The sequence below is a fragment of the Dipodomys ordii genome, unplaced genomic scaffold, assembly GCF_000151885.1.
Source record: "Dipodomys ordii isolate 6190 unplaced genomic scaffold, Dord_2.0 Scaffold127, whole genome shotgun sequence".
In the NCBI taxonomy this organism is placed as follows: domain Eukaryota; kingdom Metazoa; phylum Chordata; class Mammalia; order Rodentia; family Heteromyidae; genus Dipodomys; species Dipodomys ordii.
This window is the reverse complement of record NW_012267343.1, coordinates 4,880,657-4,894,093: the sequence shown is the minus strand read 5'-3', so window position 1 is coordinate 4,894,093 and position 13,437 is coordinate 4,880,657. Positions and strand designations below refer to the sequence as shown.

The 13,437-nt window shown below is 40.8% G+C and overlaps 1 protein-coding gene across 1 annotated transcript in view; it reads right to left on the bottom strand.

Moving 5' to 3' along the window:
• Astn2 (astrotactin 2) overlaps positions 1-13,019 on the bottom strand; it is a 777,558-nt gene extending 764,539 nt beyond the window's left edge. Inside the window, exon 1 of the mRNA XM_013030183.1 lies at positions 12,834-13,019. Within this exon, the coding sequence (XP_012885637.1) occupies positions 12,834-13,019 (186 nt within the window). The remainder of the gene's footprint in view (positions 1-12,833) is intronic.
• Positions 13,020-13,437: the final 418 nt, after the last annotated feature.

The following is a 13,437-nucleotide window of genomic DNA, read 5'->3' as shown; positions in this document are numbered from 1 at the left end:
TAGCCAAGATAGAGAATCAACCCAGATGCCCTTCAGTGGATGAATGAATCAAGAAATTGTGGTCCATATACACAATGGAATTCTACTAATCCATCAATTAGAGTGATACTGTACCATTCATAAGGAAATGGAAAGGCTGGGAAACATTTATATTAAGTGGAGTAAACCAGAGCCAAAGAAACATAGGTTGCTTCCTGGTCTCCCTCATTTATGGTAGCTAGAATGCCTATAGTCTCTAAATAAACACACTGAATGATTAATACATACATATAAATGCACACACAGGGACATGGCAAATTGTATAGGGCTCTAGCCATTCATATACTGAGGCCAAAGGAGGATATGCATAGGAGTAATTGACAAAGGCTATGTGCATATGATTAAATAAAACATTTCATGAAATGAACTCCAAGAAAAAGAAACATGAGAATTTTTTAGTTGCTGTTGTTGCTGTTTTCATTTTTGTTTCCTTTCATCTTGTTTGTTAGGTTGTTTGTATTTGGGAAGATACGAGGGGCACAAAAAAGATGAAATAAAGGGTGAACAAATACTCACTAGACACTATGTGGAAAATAAACCACACATCTTGTGGGTGAGGACAGGAGGGGAAAACTGGGAGAGACCAAGGGAAGAGGAGACGTGGTTCAAAAATAATAGTATTCATTGCCTGATTCATGTAACTATATCCCCTCTGTGTCTCACCTGTACAATAACAATATAAATTAAATAAAATCTTTAAAAAGTCATAAAAATTAAGGACTAAGTCACAAGTTTCTCCTATCATTACTTCTAAAGTTCCATCTTCAGGAAAACCCTGGCTGTCTCTTCCTCAGTCCGTGGTCAAGCCTGCCTCAATAATACAGAATCTGATCACTGGTAATGACAAGAGACCTGTCAATGGGCCATACTCACCTTTGCTCCCATAAGAAGGGAAATACTGTAAGACAGAAAGGATCACTTGGCCTCAGAAATGTAAGGGTAATTCTGGGCTCAAACTCTGGCTATGTGATGTTAGAAGTTAGTGGTCTTTACCCTTCTAGAGCTTGGTTTTAGCATTTGTGAAATGGGAACCAAAGAGCAGCAAGGTTACTTCCAGGAGCAAAGGATCACCACTCCATTTGTATTCAACAAATGTTACCTTGTTTTAACTGCAGAAACTCTTCTGAATACCATTATACAGTGGAGGGAAACTGACACACAGAGAATTAAGTAATTCTTAACAAGGCTTCACTGCTGGTAGCGTGGCGAGGCCAGAATTCTAGTCCAGGTAGTTTCCTTTAAAGTCAACACCAGCTCTTGTTGCCATGTTTTTGGAAGAATCATAAACTAAGCACCTGCAAAGCTAGCATGCTCTTCACTGATCTTACCCAGTGATGGTATCCTGCAGAACCATAATAAAGCAAGCTAAAGCAAGGGACTAGCAGTGTAATACTGTAAACCAAACCACAGCCTTTATATGAATCTAATCAGGCTTTTCATTAATGATGTCACTTATTCTATCATCTCCTCCTATCAGTGATAATTCCTTAGTCCTGCTTGTCTTTTATGACCAGGACTCATGGGAAGAGTACCAGTCAAATGTTTAGTAAAATATCCCTTATAGGGACTGGGAACATGGTTCAAATGATAGAGTACCTGTGTAGCAAGCATTAACACTAGTACTAAATTCTACCCCTCATACTGCTAAGAAAAAAAAAAGTGCCTCACTGGCTTGTCTGATTTTTCCTCACAACAGATCGATAGGACAGGCTTCAGTCCAGAATGCTACTGAAGTAGCCTTGTGTCCTCCTTCGTATATTGTGTCATGCCAGGTCATTCATGATGCCTTCTTGCTGTAGATGTTAACCCTGACCATTTGGGTAAAGCGAGCTAATGTGATAGGTTATGGAGGAACCCAAAATAGACAGGGTCACCACATCATCTCTGGAAATTGTGCATTCTACCTGGTTTGAAAAAAAAAGTCTTCACAGATGCTGTGAACTTAAGGACCTCACAAAATGGAGACTATCCTGCGTTATCCTAAGGTGTGTCCTAAGGTCAGTGTGTACAGGTATACTAATAAGAAATCCCAAGGTGAGAATCCATGGAGAAGATGGTAAGAGGGAAATAACAAAAGCTAATGTGGCCACAATCCCAGGGACCCTAGGGACCAATGTAAGATGCCCTTGGAGCCTCTGGAGACAGAAATGCTCTGTCAAGACCTTAATTTCAGACGTCTGGCCTGCAAAATGGTGAAAGAATGTCTATTGGGGTAAGCCTTCATTGGACGACAATTTCTTACAGTAGCACCAGGAAACAACTACAAGCAAGATGAGTCAGATTTCTTCACTGTGAAGCCACTATTTTCCTCTTGTAATTTATAAATACCCAGAGCAATGGTAACTCAGCAAAGATCCCATTTCTTCTCCAAGTTTCACCCATTTGTCTTAGCACACATCGGTGGACCTTGTCAGTGGTAATTATTACAGAGGTGATCGCCTACTGGTGATTTTCTGTTTTCTTCTTTCCTTGCCCATTTATTAAATGGAAGCTCTGCTGTAAAGCAGACCAGCCTCTCGTCCCTCATTTATTTAGTTAGTTGATTATTTCTAGCTGTATTTTTAAGTCGATATTTTTAATGACTCCTGCTCAACTTAAGTCAAAAGGGATTTGTGAAGGCCAAGCATGACAACAAATTGGGGAGGGGGGATTAAAGGCACAAAAGAAGAAAGAGAATGTCACAGAGCCTTTCATCTTTTGCTGCCTCTCACCCATGAATGCGGTCTCCATGGTCTAACTTACAACTCAAGAGAAAGAGAAAATCAGAAAGGTTTAGCACTGCCCTTCAGGTCAAACTGCAGCAAGAGGGGAAGTGATGAATTGAATCCACATCTCTCTTTCCAGGCCTACATTTGGACTTTAGGTAGGAGAAAAAAGTGAGAGCAAAGGTGGATGCTCCCTAGATTCCCAAAAGGAATCCTCCACCTGTTTTCATTGTACGCTGACTTGGACACGTGGAGATGGAAGAAAACAGAATATGTACACATTGCATTTCTTTTTGGGTTGTTAGAATACTCGTGTGTGAGTATGTGTGTGGAGGGGAGGCACATGCAGTACTAGCACTTGAACTCAAAGCCAAGGCACTGTCCTTTAGCTTTTTGACTCAAGAATGGCACTCTAGCTGGGCTCCAGTGGGTCATGCCTGCAATCCTAGCTACTCAGGAGGCTGAGATCTGAGGAATGCGGTTCAAAGCCAGCCTGGGCAGGAAAGCATGTGAGACTCTTATCTCCACTTAACCATCAGAAAACATGGTAGAGTAGTTGCCTTGAGCTGAAGAGCTCAGGGACAGTGCCCAGGCAAGTTCAAGCCCTGTGACCGACACACACACACACACACACACACACACACACACACACACACACTCACTCACTCACTCACTCACTCCACCTCAGCTTTTTGCTGGTTAATTGGACATAAAGAATCAAGGATTTTTCTGCTCAGGCTGGTTTTGAACTGGGGCCCTCAGATACCAGCCTCCTAAATAGCAAAGAGTCTAGGTGTGAGCTGCTGGTGCTCCAGCTGGGCTGTGTTGTTAGAATTCTATTGAGGCTCCAGGTTCTTGAAGGAAAATAAAATGTGGAAGAACTGGCTAGAAAGAAGAAGGTGGTAAGTGATGACATAGGGGACATTCTCTATGACACTCCTGCCACGGTCCACTCATCAATTTCTTCTTCTACATGGATCTCTGCTTTTCATCTCTCCTTGGGGATTTGGTCTGCAGTCCCTCCCACCTCCTCTTCTGCTTCCTCTTACAGAAGCCTTCTGTGCAAGCCCAGCCTAGGCCTCCCAGCTCTCCTAGATACTGCCTGTATTTTCCATCCCTGACTTGCTTCTGAGCTCCTGCTTGTTCTCTGCCCTGCCTTGAATCTGTCCTCTTCCACTACTCTACTTGAGATCTTTCTGTCCCTTTTGCTCATTCTGTTTTCCTGTCTTCCAGATTACTGCTGTTGATTTTCCTCCCTGTGGCCTACCCTCTTTTGCTCTTTCCTCATTTCTCTCTGTCTCTCCGTCTCTGTCTGTCTGCTTCTGTGTGTCTCTGTCTCTCTGTCTCTATCTGTCTGTCTCTCCTGTCTCTGTCTCTCTCTCCCTCCATCCCTGTGAAAGCCTTTGTTCCTGTCAATTTCCCTGCATCTCTGTCAATATTCTTGGCTCCTCCTTTTTCAGTTTCTCTTTCTTCATCTTACAACTTTCTATTTACCTACTGTATAATAGTTTGTCAATAAAGACAACTAATACCTACTTTTCCTGTCTGGGTGATCCTTTGTCTTTTTCTATCCTCATCATGCAGAAGTCTTTACTATACATACCTTCATCCTGCATTCCTCCTTGGCCAGAATGTTCAGAGGCTCTACCCAAGCTGCTTTCCCATGTTTCCCCTTGGTAGTCTACTTCCAGGATGCCTTGTTCAACAACTTCTGTCTGACTGATGGAGGAGGAGTGGAGAGCATCCACTGTCTGACTGGTAAAATGGGAGTGGGGTACATTCTCCCATTGCTGCCATTTCTGTGTGCCCATCTTCTGTAAAGTATTGCTTGCCCCTGCACTTGGCTACATGATGTATTTTGGCTGATATAATGTGTAAGAAAACACATCCGAGCATCAGCTGTATTTCTATATGTTCATAGATTCCTTGCAGCTTTCTTGCTTGCTTCCTCTGTTATAAAAACCAAAGACCTGACAGGTTCTCCCACTTCAATCAAAGTTCCAGAATGAGAGGACTTGTACCCCTACCACCAGGGCTCCTACAGCTGCCAACATGGAGCATGCATGTGACATGAAATATTGTTTGACAAGTTGCTGAAATCCAGGGTCAATTGGTTGTTCTTAGACTAAGTGAGAAAAAGCAGCCTATGTAAAAGAGTAAAATTCCATGAGGCCTAAATTGCTTTCAGTGCCGATATCTTAACCATATTTCACAGTTCTATTTGGCAATAGCCAAATACTGTCATATGCATCATTTCAGTTTGATGTTATGATTTTAATTTTATTTCCATTCTGCAAATGGCCAAACACAAAGTTGGGAGAGGTGAATGGACCAGCTCATAGATCTACAGCTGGCATGTGGAAGAGACCATGAGTTTGAATCCAGGACTCCTGACAATAAATGCCCTGGCTGTTACATGTACCTATGTTACATGCTATAAGATTGGTCACATTTCCTCCAGACAGAAGAATGGCTTAATGATGCATGCAGGTGGCTGGCGCACCCCTGTAATCCTAGCTACTCAGAAGGCTGCGATCTCTGTATCAGGCAGAAAAGTCCATGAGACTCTTATATCCAATTAACCACCAAAAGGACAAAAGTGGGAGCTGTAGCTCAAGTAGCACAGTGCCAGCCTCAAGCGAAAGAGTTCAGGGACATTTCTCAGACCTAATTTTCAAGACCCAGAATGGGCACAAAGTAGAGAAGAAAAGAAATATGGCTTACTTTCACACTTTTCTCAGGAGTTTAACAAACAGTCCATCAACCTTTTCATGACACTATTGTTGAAGCAAGTCAGAACAACCAAACCACTAGGCTCATATGGCTTATTTTATAATTGAAATAAATATATATTTATGTATTAAAATATTCCCCCTCTTCAAATAACACTGAAATCAAATGAATGGTTACAAAAGGATCTGAGGTGTATTTATACCAGCAAACTTCACCAAGCCTTTACAAATGACGAAAGCTTGGTGAACTTAAATTTGCAGATGAGGAGGATACCCAGGCTAAGAAGGACCTGTAACTTGTATAAGGTCAGGAAGCGCATTAGTTTCAGAGCAGGGACGTCTCAGTCTGAGCCACTGCTGTCTGTGCTCTGTGTATTACCTGCTCCACCAGATTTTGACCACCTTCTTATTTCACATGATCCTTTCAGTTTGGAATCTAACTAAAATGTCTTCTTCCTGAAAGGATTTGCAGACTCAAAAGCCTGTGATGGCTGACAATTTGGCTTCTCCTTCCCTGATGTCCTGAACCCCTTTTACTAAGATCACTTATAAATAACACAGTAATAGCATTAATTGTTATTAGTTTGAATTGTGCCCATAAAAAAAAGTTGGACTCTTAATCCTCAAGACCTTAGAATATGACCTTATTTGGAGACAGGCCTTTTACAGAGGTAATCAAGTTATAATGAAGTCATTAAGGTAGGCTCCAATCCAGTGCAAGTGATGTTCTTATAAAAACAGAAGAGCTTGGACAGTGAGAGAGACGAAAACTTAGGCAGAGTGCCATGTGAAGACTGTAGTGAAATTTCTCTAAGCCAGGGAACTATTAGAAGCCAGGACCGGTATCCAGAAGCAGATCTTATGCTGGTACATTCAGAAGTAAGCATGGTGCTGAATTCCAGAACTGAGAGATAATACATTTCTGTTGTGGTACTTTGTTATGAAGTCCCTAGGAAGCTAGTGTACTTGCAAATGGCAGTCAGTCGTAAGGTTTAGAAAGCCAAGGCATTGTGCTAAGGCTACAGCATAAGTAAGGTAGAAAAATATATCTTAAATATTCCTCCCAACATCTCCAATCCTACTACTTCCATCATTAACCCGTTTCAGATGAGAAACTGAAAACAGAGAGAAAACTGATGCTTAAATCTCTCTACTAAGAAATCAGCCATGAAGCCCTATCCTGAATCTCAGGACCTATTGAGAACATAGTTCTTACAGATCAGTAACCTACTTATGTTCTCTGTGTCTATATCTTCTCAGTTGTAGAACAGGGATAACAAATATGTCTACTGAATTGGGACTGTTCTGAGACCTGAGTGAGTTAAACATGTGTCAAGTCTCTACCACTAAGCACTGAAGCAATGCTGCTACACATGATGATGAAGATGCCTCCCTATCTTGATTCTTGTCCTGTAACTTTCATAGTCAGCTATAATTCCTTTTACTGCTTCATCCCCAGAGGTAGATTCAGTATTTCAGGTTTGGCCAAGAACTTCTCAAGCTACTCGTTCAGCAAACCAGCCTTTCATGAACAGAATTCAAAATATACCAATACTTTAGGCTATGGAATCCAACCATTTGCTTGTGCTGCATTATGACTAATGTTCTGGTTTTGTTATGCAATCTTTATATCCCTAATCAAAATTGTGATTATTCTTTTAATCTTGTTTTTTTCACTTATCTTCCTAGTAGATAGACTTCTCATGGAGTTAATCTGCAGGTAAACTATTACATGATCAAGTGATTAATTAGTAAATGAATAAATAAATAAATAAGTGCACTGGCTGGGGAAAGAATCTAAAGACACTTTTCACAGATTCTTTAGTAAGTATTAGCCTAATATCATACAGATTCTACAAACGAAGCTACTGATTGTGACTAGTAATAATGATTTTTTAGATTTTTGTGACATTTTGTAATCATCAAAGTATCTTTCTATGTATTATCATAGCATAGAACCACATATCACCTAAATTTCAGGTAACTATAATAGTCACCAAATCTAATGATTTTTTTCTTCTCCAAACCCAGCGAACAGGGCTCCCAGTATTTTCTGATATACTTTCAGGTGTTCTTGAACCCGAGCATCTGCACCTGAGTGGCCTTAACTGAGCCACATCCCTACTACAAAGCTCAAACACATAAAAAGGGCAGTTTAGCTATTATCAGTAATTCTGATTTTTTACAGTCATTCCTGATAGGGCTCACCAGTACAAATCTGCAACATTTTGTGAAGGAATCTCCTTTTGAAAGAAAAGTGCCCTCAAAAGACTTTTCTTCTTCTACATCAAACCAAGCAGTTCTTTTCATCCCCCTTCTAAAAACATTTTGTCTCAAAAAAAGACCAAAGATTTGAAGACGAAGAAGAAGAAAAAAGATCCATGATAAAAGATATTGATCTTAGGCAGTTTCTATAATGTTTTGTAGAAATCTTTAAGACAAAACATACCATATCAAAATGACATAATATCATTGTTTAAAATAGGGGGGGGTGGAAGGAGAAAGAAAATAGTGTTATATGACTAACCTCTGAATAACTATTTTCTTTGAAGGAACCTTTGATCAACATGAAAATAAAATGTCTTGAAATGTCAATATAAGTAGCCATAGTAACTGTACCAAAAGAAAAACCAAACAAAAGCAAAAGAACATCTAAATGCAAAAGAAAGAAAGAAAAGAAAACCAAAGGTTCTGTTCATAATAGGAGTTTTGTCATTCCACCTAAAAGCTACCTGTCATAGGCAAATTCTTCTCACTTTATAGATTAAAATAAATCCAGCACTTCCATGTTTAGTATTCAGGTTGGTGTATGAAGATCTCAGGTTGAACTGGTAGACAGCAAGGGACAGTGCTAGTTTGGGTTGATGAACACTGGATGCAAAGGAAGCCTAAAGGATTCAAGTCAAAAGCCTCCTCTGGCTCTGAAATGGTGGGCAGTAGGGTTTCTTTTCTCCTATTGATAAACTGCTGGCCTGAACAATACCTCTCTCTCTCTCTTACTGACACACTTCCAAGTTCTATTAAGTGTTCTAAGCACCAAGAGTGAATACTCCATAAATAACAGGCATGATAAACCCTCACTACAGCTTTGGCTTTCGGAGGACTTATTGAATGTCAGGCACTGTGCCATGCAGAATTCAGCCCAGGACATAGCTCCTCAATTTGGATGGACTATAGTATTAGAATCCCAGCCTCAGCACTTACTGGTGTTGTTAATAAATAGCCAGCAAAACCTCACTAACTCCCAGATCCCTCATCTGTCCATGAAGGAAATAATTCCTTATCTTACAAGGTATAAGGATCAATTAAACAGAATCATGGGCATGCTCTATTTAAACTGTCTGGCCTCAGAGATTTCTCAATAATAAAATTCATTTTATTTGTGAATTGGTACGTCACACAATACTTAGGAATAAACTCAAAAAGTCCAGTTGAACTAGTTATCCCAGTTCTATAAATAATGAAGGTGATTTGGCCAAAGACATAAAGGTAGGAATAGATACATTGTTTAACATTGGTGTTGGTTATGAAGATATGACCCCCACTAACATACAAATGGATATTTTATAAAAACAGAATCTCTGTAGGAATTAAATGATGAAATCCTACAATTTGAGTCAGCAATAGAGAAGAGAAATGATGATCTGCTATCTATATAGACCAAAGATAGAGGTCAGCCTTTTCTAAGTGAACTACTGATTTGCCATTTAACACTTGAGTGACCATAGTTACATGAATATCTAATTTTTAAATTAATACTTACACTATTTGTTTATGAAATAATATCCATCTTAAGATTGATTGTCTTATGCATGCAAAAAGAAACTTGGAAAATTGTCTAGCATATAGTAAATACTAAAGTGAAATAACAGGTATTATGGCTATTTCTCTCTATCACATAGCAATATGGCAGGAAATATATGACAAACCTAATGTCTTCTAATTCTTATACTGGAATCTTCTGAATGTCATTGCAAGGGTAATATTAATAGCTATTATAACTACATACTAGCTGTGTGCTGTGTGCCATGCTAGATGCTGGTTATTGTTTATATATTCTTTCTACTCTTGTCAATAACAATGTGAGATATACATGATCACCTCTGTTTTATAGATAAGGAAACTGAGGGCTGAGAGCTGTTAACAGCTTGTCAGGGTAAAACTAAAAGGAAGAAGGAAATAAAAGAGATTGCATTCAGAGCCAGTTCAGCTGGATCCCCATCCTTGTCTTTCTTTTCTACCTCCTGCTGCCCACATAGCTCAGTAATATAATGAAACAGCTTCACCCTAGCTTCAGCTTGGGCAGGGCATCAAGGAGATGACAATGACAGTCTGCCTTCTTTTTCTGGCCTAGCTTCACATAATACCTCCTCCTTGCATTAAACTTGGAGATACTGTCAGATGATGCATCATTTGGGGACTAGGAAGCTGGTTAATTCAGGACTTAATAAGCTTTAGGGAGCACATGGTTTCACCCAGGTAGATGTGCACTGTGTAGGTTCCAAAGGCTGAATGTCAGCTGATTCTCCTAAGTGAGCCAGCAGAAAGCTTGTGCTGAGAAATAGGAGAGCTCTTAGTCCTGCCACTCCACACAATTTTGGAGACTGTGACTGGTTGATTTACAACCTTTCACAAAGCAGTTCAGATCTTCATGGAGAGGGTAGGGACCCCTCCATGAGCCACCTGATATGGACTTGGAGTCTTGGGGGATGCCTGATGTCAGAATTTCCCTGTATCCATATCCATTGCTAGCCATATAGCCATGAACAAGTTTGCTATGTCTCAGATTTCCTTTCTGTGAAATGGGAAGATACAGTCTGGGCAACTGGAATGAGATGTTGCACGGTTATTTGTTGAGTTGTCTGTGACCAAGATAGGAAGGACAGACTCTTGGTGACAGAGGGACCAGGTGGCTTCTCAATCCCTGATGACTGACTAAGGGATTGAGGACAAGTTCTAGCCTGTTGTGGAGATCAACCGATCGATCTATGAAGTGGAAAAATAAGATAGATCAGAATATCACAAACTTTTCAACTGAAATATGTCTAATAATAAAAAAAGCAAATGCTCTTACAAGCTCCTCTGCTCAAAAAGCGTAGTGTAGTTATACAATAAGTGTGTGTGCAATATCCGATGTAAAGATGATATAGACAAGGTAGACAGAGGTTAACACTGTGGCTATGAGAATACAAGAGACGGAAAAAGGAGTTACTTACTACACAGACCCTTGGGCTGGAATCTGCACGATGACCTTCCTATCTCCTACCTTGAGATAGCGAGCATCCTTCCCAGAAACTGGTCCCTACTCTGAGATGCTGGCTGCCATCTTTTAGTTCGGTGCCTTGATGACATGATTCTCCTCTGGTGGGGAAGGAATGTGGGGAATGGGAAGTTGGGAGGTTAGGGAGCAGACTAGTAGCTGACTAGGTGTTATTTCAAGGGCAAGGAGGTTCTAGACCCTTCCAGCTTCCCTATCCCTACTCTGCAACCAAATCCCGAGTTGCAAAATAAATTTCAGTGACATCTGGGTCATGGTGACTTATACTTTTCAACCTGACCTCATTCAGCAAAAAAAAAAAAAAAAAAAAAATGCAAGGGACATCATCCCGGGGTAACCGTGAGACTTAGTGAGACCAACACTGAACTTGAGAGGCAGGAAGGGCACATCTAAGACTCATTTATAATTGAGATAATCCAATGTAGGTTACTGGGTTATAGGAAGAATGTGTGTTAAGTAAGTGCCATACACAATGCTGAAAATATCTGATAATATCTGATAAATATTAATCAAAAGGGAATCTTTCTCTGAACCCTTAAGGGCAGAAGAGCATTTATACCCTGTGTCAATTCGTTTTAACATCAGATCACACACACACACACACACACACACACACACATATATGGAAAAAGTCTATCACACTGATCCCATGAATAACACAAAGGCCTTGATTTGTTCTTCCACGTGACAAGCATGCGTTAGGTCCAAAATTAACGTTGCTATCTAGCTGGGATATGTGTATGTTTCTCCAAAAAAGAGAAGGATTTCAAGATCATGCTCAGTTCTAATCAGAATATCTACTGCTAGTTAGTTGAAGAGGAATAAGAAAGAGATATAAAAATTCTAAGACGGTTTCCACTGCAGAAGGCTAATAAATATTGACTCTTGATGGAAGGAAGAAATGAAGGAACACTTACACAAATCATTTCATCTCTCTGAGCTCTCACTTCTTACATAGGTTAGGAGTATAACTTCCTACTCTAACACATCTGGTCGAGCTGTGATAAAGGAGAGATGGTCAAAGAAAATAATGTATTTATTGGTTTGAGGGGTATCACATAGTGGGATAGCAGATGTCACCATTTTGCAAGCTCATCCTGAGCCCATTAGATCCTATACTTTTGGCATTCTAGCTTGGTTTGTTAGCTGATTTTCTATTTGCTACAGAAAGCCCTTAGTTGCAACTTTATAAAGAAATCTTCCAGGCTGCCACTTGAATGATCTCAACCCCAGAGACCTTCTCGGAAGAGGCAGCACACTCCTGGAGCTCTATGTCCCAGGTCCAACAGAGCCAGAAGTCTATCTCACCACTCTGCTTCCATAACTTTACCTTTCATGTGGTATCTGGATGCCAGATGTCACACAATCTCAACAAGAACAGAGTTGAGATCATTTCCATAAGCATGCTAGGCACAGTCTTTGATATCTGATAAATACTAAAGAAAGTTGTCTAACTGAGAGAACTCAGAGTATGCAGGATATAGTTCAGGGTTTGTAATTCAGGGTTCAAAGACACAAGACCAACTCCACTTGCGAGAAGCTATCTGAACTCCAGTAAGCTTCTTTCCCCTCTTCCGTGGTATATAACATCGCAAAAAGGAGGGAGTTGAGAGGCCTCTGGGCACTGACTACATTGGGCACTACCGGTCATTTCCAGGGGCCACTGTATAGTAGTTGTGAGCTTTAAAGAACCTGACACCTCCAGGAACTTGAGAAAGGGCAGCCCATTACAGGTTTGTTCCGTTTTAGTTTGTTCAGTCCTTCTTAGAAAGGCCAACCTTATTTTGGAGCATTGAACCTCAGCCCTCGACAAAGCAGGCCAGGCACGTGGCAGATGCTAAACAGTTATTCCCAGAGATGTCAGCCAAAAGGCCAAAGAGTGGAGGCCCGTTAATTCTTCTCTGAAGCCCAGTTAGCTTGTCACAGCTGACAGATGATGGATGGATATGCATCAGTCCAGGTGACATCACTTGGCCAGTTCTTTCCCTCCATCTGTTGGGGGTGGAGGGCTCCCTCCTTGCTCCATTTCTCTACCTAGTTGTTCTCCTTCCCAGACCCCATTATTACCTACATACTCACCATCACAGAAATGTGGAGGATGTGCATCTGCTCCTCTACAATCTCGGAGGGCTCCTGGAGTGTGGGGGCAGTGGCTCGGGCCAGTTGCCCAGAACTGCTCATGGAGACATGGAAGTACAATGTGCCATTTTCCAGCCACTGCTGTCTCCAGTGCACCAGTGAGATATCCGCAGCTGTGCCAGACATCTCTGTAAGACAAGACCAAGGTACTGGGTGAGCTACATGCCTGGCTCTAGTGCTTTGGGAAAGAAAGGAGCCACATAATGTTACCCTATCTCCTTATAAGTGGATGCCTTCCCTTACACCAGCTCCATGGGGAAGAGGGGCAGAAGTAATATTTGAACCCAGTGTGTCTAGTACACTGTTATTATAATCTCACACACAGAAAAGTAATTCTCCCCATTCAATAATAGAATGATATGAAACAAAAGGGGAAAAGTATACCATTCTTCTGAGGCTATACAAAAAAAAATAGAGGAATGAAATCCATCAGAGCAATAGGAGTTCAGGTATGGTCATTAGGAGCTAAGCTGGGAAATGAATCAGAATCTAGCTCAGCCAAGATACCTATGGTCATACATAAGGAACCCAAGAAAGCCAGTTA